The 15,462-nt window shown below is 49.5% G+C and overlaps 1 protein-coding gene across 4 annotated transcripts in view; it reads left to right on the forward strand.

The window, feature by feature from the left end:
• dpf1 (double PHD fingers 1) overlaps positions 1-15,462 on the forward strand; it is a 66,800-nt gene that overhangs the window by 10,508 nt on the left and 40,830 nt on the right. For all 4 annotated transcript variants that reach the window (XR_011348326.1, XM_069909866.1, XM_069909864.1 and 1 more), the window contains exons 6-7: positions 2,619-2,697; positions 4,504-4,635. Coding sequence is in view for 3 of the 4 variants with exons in the window: in XM_069909866.1 (XP_069765967.1) it covers positions 2,619-2,697; positions 4,504-4,635 (211 nt within the window). In the remaining variant the exon portion in view is untranslated. The remainder of the gene's footprint in view (positions 1-2,618; positions 2,698-4,503; positions 4,636-15,462) is intronic.

Consider the following 15,462-nt stretch of genomic DNA (forward strand, 5'->3'; position numbering starts at 1 on the left):
ACTAGGCCGCGGATCACGTGCTATCCGTGCCTGAGAAAGGGTCCAGGAGGTGTCTGGGAAAAACTTCAGTTCTGTGTAGATGGGCAGCACGGATATAGTGGCCGAAGGGTCTATTGTACAATTCTGGGTTTCTTCTGAAGGGAACATCAAGGTTATATTTATTGTTGTTCAATAAAACAGAAAATGTGATATTACACGACAAAGGCAGACAAAGATTCACCATCAGCAGAAATTGCCCGGTGTCTCTTACCGTCAGAGTAAGAGAAGCAAATGAGAGTTGTTCCCCTACCCCTCCAGGGTGACCAAGTGCCCGTGAATTCACTTCCAGCACCTCCCACAGCCATTGGCAACCTGGGCTCCAGATCCAAATCTCCGACACAGTGCCCTTCCTCGTCTCGGTTCCAATACCTGGTTCCCCAACAGCCAGTCTCCATCCTCCGCAAACTGGGGCAAGTCTCTTCATCGCAGCCTGCGAGGGTTCCTCGCCTCGAGTCACCAACAGCCCAGCCACCACCTGTGTGTTCTTCGTCCTCAGAGCTGGTTCACCGCCATGGTTACCGTTCCGTGGGTCGACTCCTGTGCTTCTCCTTCTCAAGCCGGGGAGGGGGAAGGGGGGAGTTCTTCCCGTTTCCTGGTGCCCAGCACCAGTCCTCCACTACCCCGGAGTCTGCAGCCCTTGCGGCCGCTGCCGATCACGAGCACCACCACTTTGGGCTCAGACCCCACGGTCGCGGGATTTTAAAATAAACCACCATTAGTTTCTTCAATGGGCCGTCTAAAGCCTGCACAGGCCGTCAGACTGGGCGATTGGACACCACGGGGGAGAACTGTGTCTCCGCAGGTCCACACCAGCGGCAGCGTCACGCGTGCATGGGTCAGGGGGAGTACCAAAGATCCGTATCGCATGGACTCGGGCCCTTCGTTCTGGTCACCAAGAGGTCTTGCAAGTGGCGACACAGGTAGACAGAGAAGGAGAAGACGGTCAAGGCTTTGGGGTAAAACATGGAGGTTTGCAGATGTTGTGTTCAAGTCACAGCACAGAAAGGCTAGAGGAACTCAGCCAGTCTCGCAGCGTCCATAGGAGGGGCTCAGGCCTGAAACATCTTGACCTCCGACGGACATTGTGAGACTGGGAGAGTTCTGCATCTCTGGGTTTTGACATATTTTGGCATATCACGTTACAACTGCACAAGGTATCAGTGAGACCCAGGGTCGGTGTCATGGGGGGGGGGGGTGCAACTGTGGGCCATGCCCCCCTCCCCCCCTGATGAGTCATTGTGCTCTCCCCCCACCCACCCACAGGCCAGATTCACAGTTTGTGCCCTCGTGGTTACCCTAATGCCTTCCCGCCCACCCCTCTCCCCACCTCCCCGATTAGATTTGTTCTAGTGAGACCACACTTGGATCACTGCATGCAGTTCTGGTCACCCCATCATTGGAAGGATGTTATTAAGATGAAAAGGGTGCAGAAAAGATGTTACCAGGACAGGAAGGTTGAATTTGGAGGATAGCCTGAAGGTAAACGTGGAGGTTGAATGGGTGGTAATTAAGGCAAATGTGATACTGCCGTTCATTTCCAGATGGATAGAACACAAGAGCAGGGATGGGGTGTTGAGGTTTTATAAGGCATGGATGAGATCTCCCTTCAGGCAGTGTTGGGCTCCTAATTTAAGAAAGGAAGTGCTGACGTTGGAGATGTTTCAAAGCAAGATTCCGGGAATGAAAGGGTTATCATTCGGGAAGGGTTTGACAGCTCTTGGCCTGTGTTCATTGGAATTTAGGAGAATGAGGAGGGATTCTCATTGAAACATTTTGAATGTTGAAAGGCGTGGACAGAGTAGATGTAGAAAGGTTGTTTCCCGTGGTGGGAGAGTCTAGGACAAGAAGGTGCCAGTTCAGGATTGAAGGGCGTCCACTTAGAACACAAATACGGAGGAATTTCTTCAGCCAGAGGGTGTTAAATCTGTGGAATTTGTTGCCACCAGGCAGTTGTGGAGACCAGGGTGTATTTAAGCAGAGATTGATAGGTTCTTGATTAGCCAGGACATCAAGGCCGGACTCAGTGGGGAAATGGACCAGTCATGATTGAATGTTGGGGCAGACTCGATGGGCTGAATGGCCTATTTCTGCTCCTGTGACTTGTAAGGAGAGGCTGGAAAGGTTGGGACTTTTATCCCTAGAGCGTAGCAGGCTGAGGTGGTACCGTTTTGAAGGTTTATAAGATCACGAGGAGCACAGGTAGGACAAATAGTCACAGCCCTTTTCTCGTGTTAGAGCAGTCTAAACCCGAGGGTGTAGGGTGAGAGGGGAAAGATTTAAGAGGAAGTCGAGGGGCATCTTGAGCTGCCGGAGGAAGTAGTTGACGACGTTTACTAGGCCCTTGGACAACTCCCTGGTTAGTAAAGGTTACGAGCAATATGGGACTCATCAGGTAGGCAATGGTCAGCACGGATGATTTGGGCTGGTCCAAATGTAACTCAAAGTCTTTTCAGCCAGTGAAAATCCCTCCTGATTTACTTTCTCCAAGCCCCTCGTGACTGTGAATTCCATGATTAAACCAGTCCCCCTGCCGCGGCAGAGTCTGTACCAACTCCTGACTCTCTCTCTCTTTCTTCCAGACCTGTGGGATTGGAGGGATGAGGAAGAGACAGGAACCAACGTCGCTGGAGGACAGAGACAAGCCATACGTTTGTGACAGTAAGTAGGTTCCTTCCACAGAGGGCTGGGGTCACCAAGGATGGGCGTCAGATCAAGTATTGAAATGTGGCCATGATTGTGATGCAGGGAACCAGTAGACACACAGCAAGGACCCATAAACCATAGGGGCAGAAATAGGCCATTCAGCCCATCAGGTCTGCCCTGCCATTTAATCATCGGATCCATTTCCCCACTCAGCCCTACTACCCGGCCTTCTCCCCATAACCTTTGATACCCTGGCTAATCAAGAACCTATCAATCTCTGCCTTAAATGAAAATGCCGTTAACATCGAATTCTCCGGTTCTGCTAACCTGCTCTCCTTCCTCCCATCCCTTCCCCACCCCCTCCCCGTCAGATCTCCACCCCTTCCCTCTCTATTCACCTAGCCATCCCTCCGCCCTGGTTTGGTGCTGTTCCCTCCCTCCCTTGTCCACTTCCTGCCTTTGGGACCGTGCTCCTCACCCCCCTTTACCCTTCTGTTTGGACACCTGCTGTCATTTTTCCACACCTTGATGAAGGGCTCAAGCCCGAAACATCGGTTCTGTATCTTTACCTTTGCTACTGTTTGACCTGCTGTTTCTCCAGCACTGTGTTCTTCCCTCAGTACAAGCCTCGCTCCCGTGCTCCTGCCCCCAAAGACTCAAACTGTCCAGTCTAGACACAGTTTCGACCTGAAACATTGAGTGTCCATTTCCCTCCACAGATGCTGCCTGACCTACTGAGTTCTTTTTTTAAACTCAAACTCACAAGTTCATCACAGTGACTGATCTCCCATCCATCAAAGGCATCTCTAGACAAAGCACTGCCTCAGGAAGGCATCCCGCATTATAAAAGGCACCCCCCCCCCCCCCCCCCCCCCCCCCCCCCCGTCACCCTGCCCACGCTGTCTGCTCACTGTGCCTTTTTATTGTCATATGCATTGTGCAACATCCACATTCACCGAAATTCCTACATTCTGCAGCTGAACCTTGTTTACAAAGAGTGAAACATGAAAGTCTGCAGGCGCAGTGATTGTAAGAATACAGAAATGCTAAAGGAACTCGGCTGGTCTCACAACATCTATAGGAGATAGATATATTACCGACGTTTCGGGCCTGAGCCCAAAATAAGCCAAAAGCAGAAAATCTCAGAGTAGAGACAGTACTGGCTGGGGGAGGGAAGGAGTGTTGGCTGTGGGAGGGGGGAGTGCTGGCTGGGGGAGGAATGCTGGTTGGTGGGGGGGGGCGGGGAAGGAGGAGCGTTGGCTTGGGATGGAGGGGAGTGCAGTCCAGCAGAAGGTGTTAATTGGATCTGATAGGGGGGAGCGGTGAGAATTGGTTTTATCTGTATGAAAGGAGACATGGGGAAAGGGTGAGAGACAGAGCTGGAGGGAGGGGGGGGGCGGAGAAGTGGTGGGAGGGGGTAGATGGTTTTAACGAAAGCCATCTGGCTGGAGGGTACTCAGATGGAAGATGGATTTGTTTCTAAAAAAACTATAAAACTGTTCGTGTTGCGGTTAGCACCAACCAGAGACCCGGGTTCGAATCTGGCGCTGAGCGTAAGGAGTTTGTATACTCTCCCCGTGTCTGCGTGGGTTTGCTCTGGGAAATTTGGTTTCATCCCACTGTTCAATTGGGATGCCATGGGCTCGTGGGCCAAAAGGACTTGTTACCAAGCTGTATGTTTAAAATTTAGCCAGGTGAATGGGAGGCAGAAGGTGAGGAAGGGATAGCCCCAAGGAGGACTGGTGCTTGATGTGAGAGGTTTCCACTCAGACTGAGTTGGCTGACAGCTGCTCTCTCTCTCTCTCTCTCTCTTCTGCACAGTCTGTGGGAAGAGGTACAAGAACCGTCCGGGACTGAGCTACCACTACACTCACACTCACCTGGCAGAGGAGGAGGGCGAGGACGAATTGGAGAGACACACTCTGCCCTTTCACCGGAAGAACAACCATAAACGTAAGCTTGGAGCCTCCCTCCACCTGACCCGTCTCGGTAGGGCTGGTGAGCAGCATGCAGATGGGGGCGCTGGCCAACTCTTCCCCCCCACCCACTGCCCAAACAAGGGAGGGGTGATCACGGCTCCTTGCCTGTGGGGCAAAGCCATTTGGCCCTTGGGCTCAGTGGATGACAGAGCTCGAGGTGCTGGTTGTGGTCACATGATGCCCTGCTCTCAATGGCCATATCTCTGACCCGCTCCCTCAATGGTTGCCCGACACATCAATCCTCACAGTTCAGAAAGCTGATTGGGTGATTCGCCTGCCGAGCCCAATATCGTTGAAGTGAGCCAGTCGATCTGATTTTCTTCCACACAATTTTAGCCCAATATTTTTAACCTCTAGTTTTGTCCAGAGCTGTGTCTTGAAGGTCAGTCATTGGTTTCCGGAGATTTCAGGGGAAGCCTGGAGAGTCGGAGGCCCATTGCAAACATTCGTGGCAAGCACTCTCTTATTGCGGAGGCTTCACCACGAGGCCCATTTGGTGGGAGTCGGGGGAGGGAGATCATTGTGGTCAGCAAGGTGACTTGGCGCAGGTTCAGCTCGAGGACTGGCACCTTCCTCCCCAGCTTGAGTGCAAGGCGGAAACCTCGCCCTCCCAACGCTCCCGAAATCCCTTTCCGTGGGCGTAATTTTAACCCATCTCCAAGGGAAGGGATCTCCATGGCAATGGGGAATGGGATTGCTCCCAGGCAACCAAACCTGCAAGCAGCGCAAGTTTGGCTGGCCCAGCATTCCCTCCAAAGCTACCAATTGGTGCAACGCTGTTACACTGCCACTGACCCAGGTTCAAATCCAGCGCTGCCTGCTAGGAGTTTGTACGGTCTCCTCGTGACTGCGTGGGTTTCCTCTGGGTGCTCCGGTTTCCTGCAACTCCAATTGGGTGGCACAGGCTGGGGGGCCAAAAAGGCCTATTACTGTATGTCTAAAATTTAAATTTAATTTGGCTTTTGACTTCAGTGTAGAGTGGTCAGGATGGGATCAAAAACCATGTTGCTGCTGTGTCTGGAGATTCTGAGGGAGATGGGTTAAAATTCCACCTGCCCCAACCCCCCCCCCCACCCTCCCCACCAAGGTTCTGCTTTTCAAAGTATTTTCTACATATATTACTGTCCTAAAAAACAGATGTTGCTTTGATGATCTTTACATGTGCACAGTGAAATGATTATGCAAGCGTTTGCCTTCTGCGATGTTGGAAACTTGAACCTCATCCAGGGTAATGCACCACCAGGGATAAGGTGAATATTTGGGATTGACACTGGAAAGTTCATGTGGACTCTCTCTCTCTGCCCGTTCAGCCACTGCAGCTCACACAGATAGATGATGCGGGAAGCCCATGTGGGTCAGACTAAAAAGGAATTCAATGCTATTTAACGCAGGGAAAGCTCGTACAGGAGAGGTTCTGCTGAGTGTGTTTGATGCAGAACTTGAATGGAAAGGGCCATCACGGGGTAGACGTGACCCATGCGTGGTGCATTGGTGTGCAAGGTAGGCTAACAGTGCATTGATATCAGTACAAGGCAACGTCCTGGACAACAATTGCCTGCTGAGCTTTGACCTGTTAGTTTATGTGTGTCCATCCCATCACTTGAATAAAATTACCCAAAAAGGTGAAAATCTTTTCCAGCCTTCATCCCTCTTGGTGGAACATTGGGAACAGGTAATGAAATGGAAAGTTCAAAAAAGACAATGGTGATGTCTGGATTTAATATCCCTCCTCTCCCTCCCTCCCTTCCTCCCCCCTCTCTCTCTCTCTTTCTCTCTCACGCCTCTGTTTTTCTTTCTCGCCCCCCTCGTCCCCCCTTCTCCCCCTCTCTTTCCTCCCCTCTCTCTCTCCCTCCTCCCCTCTCCTCCCCTCCTCCCTTCTCTCTCCCCCTCTCTCTCCCCCTCTTTCTCCTCCCCCTTCCCTTCTCTCTCCCTCCTCCTCCTCTCTGTTTCTGTGTGTCCCTCTTTCTCTGTCCTCTCTCTCTCTCTCTCTCTTTTATCTCTCTCTCTGTCTCTCCTATCTCTCTCTCTCTGTCCTCTCTCCCCTTCCCTACCAATTCAGGCTCATTATTGTTACTCGACAGTGGCATCATCTGCACAAATAGAGAACGGCAGGTCATTCCTCTTTGCCACACGTTCCTACATTCCATAGGGTGGGATTTTGTATTCTATCCATTTCTTTCACACGTTGGACAAAGTGAAATAAAAAGCTCTTCCCAGTAAAACCTTTTGTAAGCACTCCGCCATTCAATTTAGCTGTGTCAGCAGATCACCTCACCGCCATTTATATCCGCGACAATGTGGGCAGGAAGCTGGTCGATGCTTTTCTCCGCTGCCCTCCAGCCTACCCAGGAATGTCAACCGTCACCCCTCCCCTTTGGTTCCGGACAGCCTTGTGATCGGCTCCACATTCTGCTTGGGAAGAAAACTGTTCTGGTACCCAACCTACATAGAGTGTACATGGGACAAGCGAGGAGAGTCAGACCTTGTCTGGGGGGGTTTAGTCCCCATTGCAAAGAGGGATGAATGGACAACTTCACTGTCAGGTGAGATGCCATTGGCCAATACACGGGCATTGTGACCAATGGCTCTGGTGACCACCCAGCAGTGTATAAATTTGGTGAGGCCAACTTTGGAGTATTGTGTGCAGTTTTGGTCACCTAACTGCAGGAAAGATATCAATAAGATAGAAAGAGAAGATTTACTAGGATGTTGCCTGGACTTCAGGAACTGAGTTAAACAGGTTAGGGCTTTATTCCCTGGAGAGTAGAAGAATGAGGGGAGATTTGATAGAGGTATTTAAAATGATGAGGGGGATTGACAGAGTCAATGTAGATAGACTTTTTCCACTGAGGGTAGGTGAGATACAAACCAGAGAACACAGGTTAGGGGTGAAAGGGAAACAGTTTGGGGGGGTCTTCTTCACACAGAGAGCAATGGGAGTGCGGAAGGAGCTTCCAGCTGAAGTGGGGAATGCGGGCTCCATTTTAACATTTAAGAAGGATTTGGACAGGGACATGGATGGACGAGGTATGGACTGGGTGCAAGTCAGTGGGACTAGGAAAATGAAATGGGTCAGCGCAGACTAGAGGGGCCGAGGGGGCCTATTTCTGTGCTGTAATCATTCTGTGGTTCTGACGGGGCAGTTATCTTCTGAGAAAATACCTCCTTGGAATTCTTGTCTATGGGAATGAGCAAAACAATGGTACGGCTTTTTCCAGCCACACTCTCTCCAACGACAGGTATTTTGGACGCAAGGCGTATTGTGCAGTAAATTTGCTGTTGTTAATCATTCCACATCCACCTCCCCATTCATCTGCTGCAGTGGATGGAGTGTACTTGAACTTGATGTACCTGGTTTGGCGGGGGTGGGGGGTGGGGGGGAGCATCGCAACGACACAGAAGGTGTGGAACTTTAAATCCTTGTCAATCGATTCAGCAAGCTCCGATGTCCCTGGCGTTCAGCATCTGGCTCACCAGGGAATAAGTGTCCCATCCCCGTTAAACGCAGCAGGTTCACTGGAATACAGTAAAAATCCCTGTTATCCGGAATTCAAGCAACCAGCAGCCTCAAGCAACCAGCTAAAATATAACAAAATAAATAGGTGAAAAAATATGGGTTTAAAATTTCTGTTAGTTCGCCAATCACACTGCACACAATCTCAAGCACCTACCAATCCCCGAAGGTGCCAGATAACAGGGGTTTTACTGTATATGTTGGAGTACTGTTTAACACTAGTGAATTAAAGTTCTGTTGCAGTATTAATCAGAATAATATACAGTATCCGGAAAATCATCTCGTGTGGCAACATCTCAGCTCCCAGGGATGCTGAGTTTGCGGAGCTGAACAGAACTGCCCGTCGATGGAACAGAACTGCCCGTCGATGGAGGGAAAGGGGGTGAGAAGTTGGTTCCAGAGCATGAAGCACGCAAACTGGCACCATTGAAGTCCGCTTACTGAGATCTAGAGCCCCAGCACGTTCTGGGGACGAGAGTCCATGGGTGGAAAGGGTCAGTTAAAGCATTGGGCCGGGAGCCTTCGTGGAGATTTTGCCTTCTCTTCTATAGGAGAGACTGGAAGCTCACTGGGCACCTTCTCTCTCTGTCTGCGTCAGGAATTTCCCATTGGCCAACCACTTCAGTTCCACGCAACAAGTCTGTCCATGGCCTCATGTCTAAACAAGGCCAGCCTTAAATTGGATATTCCATCTGGTGCTCTCCAACCGGATGCCAATAACATCGACTTTTCCGGTTTCTGCAAGACCACTCTCCATTCTCCATCTCTTCCCCATCCTTCTGTTTTCTTTCCTCCAGCTCTCCACCCCCTTCCCTCTCCATTCACTGAGCCACCCTCCTCCCCCATTTGCTGGTGTGGCCTCACTCCCTTATCCATCCATTACCTCCTGCCTGTGGGCCTGTGCTCCTCCCCCTACCCCTCCCTCCACCATTTTGTCCGGGCGACTGCCTACATTTTGCCCATACCTTGATGAGGCTCAAGCCCGAAACGTGTCTTTACCTTTGCTACATAAAGTTCGCTGTTTGTCCTGCTGTGTTTCTCCAGCGTTGAGTTTTTACTTCCATCACGGTGGTTTCAGACTTTTGTTTTACCCCTTGAGACTTTGGGTTTGGGGTTAGGTTAACAGTCACCTGGATGTCTCGTTCCACCCGGGGATCCATCCGCGTCCATCATGCAGGCCTGAAATAAATAATTGGGCTATTGCAATTCTTGAGCATCTCAAAAGGACCTCATGCAGGACAGCCTAGAGGTAAACTTGCAGGTTGAGCTGGTGGTGAAGAAGGCAAATGCGACGCTGGCGTTCATTTCAAGAGGAATAGAATATGAGCAGGGATGTGATGTTGAGGCTCTTATGAGACTCTCACTTGGAGTACTGTGAGCTTCTCATTTAAGAAAAGATTGGAGAAGGTTCACTGGGATGATTCCGGGAATGAAAGGGTTATCAAATGAGGAGTGTTTGACAGCTCTTGGGCTCTTCTGTTCGTTGGAATTGAGGAGAATGAAGGGGGGAGATCTCATTGAAACATTTTGAATGTTGAAAGGAGTGGTCAGAGCAGATGTAGAAAGGTCGTTTCCCACGGTGGGAGAGTCAAGGACAAGAGGCCACCACTTCAGGATGGAAGGGCACCCGCTCAGAACAGAGGAGTTTCTTCAGCCAGAGGGTGGTAAAATCTGTGGAATTTGTTGCCACAGGCGGTTGTGAAAGTCACTGGGTGTATTTAAGGCTGAGATTGCCAGGTTCTCGATTAGCCAGGGCGTCAAAGGTTTTGGGGAGAAGGCCGGGCATTGGGGCTGAACGGGAAAATGGATCAACTCATGATTATATGGTGGGTCGACTCGATGAGCTGAATGGCCTATTTCTTCTCCTGTGTCTTATGGTCTTATTGTATTCATTCACAAGGCTGCACATCAAGCCCAGAACATCGTCTATCCCTACTGCCAGTCCAGCTCTGGCCATTTCCAAAAGCAATGAGAGGTCAGATCCCCAGTAGGTTAGCCACCATGTTGGGTAGGGTTCCCGAGCTACGTTAGAGAACCAGACACCATCTCTACAAGTAAAACACAAAAGTCTTCAGACACCGTGATTGAAGTGAAAACACAATGCTGGAGAAACTCAGCAGGTCAAACAGTGTACATTATATAGCAAAGATAAAGATACATAACCAATGTTTCGGGCTTGAGCCCTTCATCGAGGTATGAACAAAATGGTGGGGGTGAGGGGCAGGGGGAGGAGCACAGTCCCACAGGCAGGAGGGAATAGTTGGATAAGGGAGGGAGGGATGCCAGCAAACAGGGGGAGGGGGGGAAATAGCTTTATGATTGGAGAGAGGTGAAGGAAAGAAGATTGGAATGAGAAAGGAAGGAAAACAGGGAGTGGGCTAGCAGAAACCGGAGAAGTCGATGTTAATGCCATCCGGTTGGAGAGTGACCAAACGGAAAATCAAGTGTTGCTCCTCCAATTTACAGCTGGCCTTGGTGGAATAGTACATGAGGCCATGGACAGACATGTGAAGCATGGGAACAGGACGCAGCACTGCCCCACTGGCAGATCCCCGTTACTAATGTGAACGAAGTGAAGATGATCAGCGAAGCGATTGCCCAGTCTCTCCTGTGTAGAGAAGGCCACAGTGGGAGCACCGAGTGCAGTAAGCAACTCCTGCAGATTCACGAGTGAAGCGCTGCTTCACTTGGAAGGAGGGTTTGGGGCCCCGAATGATAATGAGGGAGGAGGTGTAGATGCAGGGGAACATGCCAAGGGTGTGATTGGTGAGGAGGGAATGAGTGGACGAGGGAGTTCCTTTGGAATGTGGAGATGTGTCTGGTGGTGAGACTACAAATGCTTGAAAGATCAAAGTGAGGCAATTAATCAATGAGTCTTTGGTTCATTGATTATTCAGGTATCTGATGGCAGTGGGAAAGAACTTGTTCTTGTGTTGTTGAGTCCTTATCTTTAGGCTCCTGTACCTTTTTCCTGATGGGAGCAGAGTGAAGAGGGTGGAGGGGTCCTTGAGGATAGAGGCTTCTTTCTTAAGACACTGCCTCTTGTAGATGTCCTTGGTGGAGTGAAGTCTGGTGCCCGTGATGTCGCAGGCTGAGTTAACAACCCTGTTAAGATTTTTTTCTTGTCCTGAGCTTTGGCGCCCCCATACCAGCCGGAATGCTCTCCACGATACACCTCTATAAGTTTCCGTGAGTCTTTGGTGACCTACCGAATCTCCTCAAACTTCTCACAATAGCCGTTGGCGATCCTTCTTCATGGTTGCATCGACATGGAGGCTTCAGGACAGATCCTCAGAGATTAGCCGGGTGAACGATTATTCGCCCGGTGTTGATAATGGGATCGGTATTCCTGGTCACTGGATTCTGCTGTATCTTCACCCCTCTGCTGCCCCACTGGGTGTGACGGATTCATTATCGCTGTGATATTGGATCTTGCTGTGTGTGACCTTGCTTCCAATTTTGCCACATGAGCCACCCTTCAAAAGCAATGCTTCAATTTGGCATTTTGACAGCAGGACCAAATCCAAAGACATGGAAGTTGGTTCAGTAAAACCCCTGGTATCTGTTACCTATGGATATTGGTAGATGTTGCATAAGTGTATTTTCCGGTTGCGTCAGACTTTCTCTAACATTGTCCAACTAATACACCTACATTAAGAATAAACAATTTAAAAGCCAAAAATATTAGACTGTACTTACACTGAACAAACTTCACTTGCATGAATATATAAGCCTTAGAGCATTTTACTTTATTTTCAGTCACGTTCTATGAAAACATTTAACCATCACTGCATCTGCAGGTTCCTCCCCCTCCACGGAACTGCCTGAAAGATGAACAATAACATTATAGATAATTAACCTTCCCCCCCACCACCACCAAGTTTACAGATAAAGCTTCTGACCGGGTCAACTCTTACTAAGCAGGGATAAGGAGACCCTTTGAGAGAGTTTCCCCCAACAGTGAGCGGCATCAACCCGCTCTTCATCCTGGGCGATGCCATTGCTGTTTCACACAACTTTATTCAAACAGCTGCCACAAGCAAAGCCCGACCAAGGCTGGCTGAATATTTGCTCCCATCTTCACCAAAGGGTTATATATTACTTCAGAGAATCTTTACTTTTACAATTTTAAACTTGTGTATTTTTTTACCTGTTATTTTATTCTTACTTATTTTAATTTTAAAAATTTATTTTCCTCTATTTTTTTGCCGGTTACTTGAATTCCGTATACCAGGGATAAATTCATTTGGCTGCTTGTGTGTCAGTGAGCAATAGAACTGGGGTGGGGGGGGGGGTGGTGGAGAGGAGTTGATGGGGATGTGGGGCGATTAAGTCACGGGGGAATTTACTAAGATTGCCGTTGTTCTGAGGGCCAGCATAGCCTCGATGGCCCGAAGGTTCACATTGGAGGAAAACGGTGAGAGGCAGCCAATAAATAGGCATGATCCTTGGGCCTGAAAATCAGATTGCGGAGCCTTGCCTGACCACAAACCTGGGCTTGATCTGCCTTTACTGAAGAATATTGCGGCTCCAACAATAGGGCCGTGTTTAAATGAAATGTATTGGGCCGGCGTTGGATGTGAAAATCAATAATGCCGAAGTCTGCATTATATTACTCTCCCTCATTTATTTAAAAAGAGACTGAAAAAAAAGAAATTGGATTGCTTTGTTGCCCTGGTTATTTGGTTGCCGTGGCGACCGCTCATCTCAATTCCAGGAGAAAAATATTAGAGAAGGCCTTAGGCTTAATATTTGTTAGTCTGTGATAGTTTCAATTAGGGGGAGGCCGGTGTAATGGCTTCCTGTCAAACCTCTCGCTGCTCTAGTCAGGGGAAAGAAGGGTAGCTGAATTTAAACCAAGAGAATTTTATCAAGCCACCCCGTTTTCAAAACGTTCTCGTAAATCGCAAAATAAATAACCATTCCTTTGGTATGCATGCGGGAGGTTGCACCCAGAAGTGAGAGTGCGATCACAGATCTTCTCCGCCTTTTTATTTAATTCCTGGATTTTTCTTTTAACATTGGGGGAGGCAATATGCGATTTGAAATCATTTTCTTTTCCCAGAGACAGTGTGAACGTGGAGATTTCGCACTGAATGCAAATGATACCTCAAAGCACAGCGAAAAGGGAGAGACGGCTTATAAATTCGACAGCAGGCTCTGCACAAGAAAACTGTCCATCTGCGACAAAAAAAAATAAGCCCCTTCCCCCACAATTCCAGGACTCTGCAGCTGCATTTCCGACAAGCCAGGCATCAAAGCTTTCACTTCTCTTCACCGAGAAGTTTCAGATGTTTTTATTTTAATTATCGCACCTTTTGTTTTTAATCGTTCTTCAGCAGGTGATCAATTCAGAATTTATTTGTTGGTGTCTCCCTTGAGATTCATTGCCAAGGGATGTGGCTTTCTGGCCTCGTTGGGAGGGACAGGCCCTTCAGCCCCTCAAGCACCTGTCGACCACCCATTCACACTGATCTGACCCCACTCTGCCTGCCGCAAGAGCGGGGATCTCCCCGAGGCCACCGATTTCAGTTCCCCGCCCCATTCTCTTGCTGACGGTGTTCTCTCCATGGTCTTGTGCACTGCCAGACTGAGACCACCCCCAAATTGGCAGAACAACACCTCATCTTCCCTCTGGGCGCCCTCCAACCGGATGACATTAACATTGACCTCCAGTTTCCATTAGTCCCTCCCTGTCTCTCTCGCTCCCTATCCCTCTCCTTTCCTCCCCTCCCCTTTTTTCTTTCTCTCATTCACGGAACTACCCTTCCTTGATTAGTTCTCATCTTTTCTCTCCTGCCCTCTCTCCTCTATCTTTTCTACTTTCTCTTACTCCTTCTCTCTCCCTAACTCCTTTCATCCAGCTTCTCTATCTCTCTTTCTTTCCCTTTTTCTCTTTCTCTCATTCTCTGTGTTCCTTTCTCTTTCTTTCTCTTGTTCTCTCTTTATGTCTTTCTACATATATGTATTTTTTAATTGTTAAATGTAGACATCCAGCACAGTACAGGCCCTTCTGGCCCACGAGCCCATGCTGCCCAATTACACCCAATTGACCTACAATCCCTGGTACATTTTGAAGGGTGGAAGGAAGCCAGAGCCCCCTGGAGGAAACCCACACAGACACGGGAAGGACGTACAGATTCCTTAAAGACAGCGCAGGATTCGTGATTTGTGACTTTTATGTGATGTGGTCTTTTCCTCTCTTGATCCCTCCCTCTCTATCCAGATCCCCCTGCCTCCTTTCCTCCAGGCTCTGCATTCACAGGGCCACCCCTTCCCCCTATCAGCCTTTCCTCCCCAGCCCTCCTGTCCATGTCCAACTATGACCTCTTGTCTGTTGGTCTGTGCTTCTCCCCCTGCCCTTCCTTCCCTCCCCCTCACCCTTTTAATTCAGACGCCTGCCTGCTTTTTGCTTCTACCTTGAGCAAGGGCTCAGGCCCCAAACGTCGGTGACATATCGTCACCTCCTACGGACACTGCGAGACCAGCCGAGTTTCTCCAGCACATTTGCTATACGAATCCACGTTTTATATTCTCCCCACATTCCATGGAGTCTGCCCCTCACCTCCACGTCAGGGGCAATTCGACCAACCAATCTTTGGGATGTCAGGAGAGACGGGGGGTGCGTGCGGATGGGTGGAGATCCAGGCCATCTCAGCGGTCAGGTTTGAACCAAAATCTCCAGCTCTGTATGGAAAACACTCTACTGTCTGCACTGCCATGCCTTATGGGAATTGGAGGGCGGTTAGAGCCACCTCAGACTGTTCCTGTGGTTGTATCTCACCTACACCTCGTTCACCACCCTTTGATGTCAACGTTCATCCTGTCCGAAAACCCTTTGATCTTGAACCTCGATAACTCCCGGTGGGAGGAGATCCAGAGGTTTAAGATCCTCTCCCCATTTCAGTCCAAGCAAACTGACCCTTAACCCTGACATCAACCCCGGCGCCTGGAGCCTCCAATCTGAGTAAACAAGTATCTAAACTGTTCGTCCCTCTCACACTTTGATACCTTCTAATTCAATTGTCTCCCGTTTGAGTTCAAGATTGTTATCATCTCATTGCACATACACAACCTGACGAAATGATGTTTCTCTGGACCACACCACATCATAGTCACAAATCACGAATCCTGCGCTGCCTGTAAGGTGTTTGTAAATCCTCCCTTTGTCTGCGTGGGTTTCCTCCAGGGGCTCCGGTTTCCTCCCACCCTTCCAAACGTGCCTGGGATTGTAGGTCAATTGGGTGTAATTTGGCAGTACGGGTTCGAGGGCCAGAAGGACCTGTT

Source organism: Narcine bancroftii, chromosome 13, assembly GCF_036971445.1.
Source record: "Narcine bancroftii isolate sNarBan1 chromosome 13, sNarBan1.hap1, whole genome shotgun sequence".
NCBI lineage: Eukaryota > Metazoa > Chordata > Chondrichthyes > Torpediniformes > Narcinidae > Narcine > Narcine bancroftii.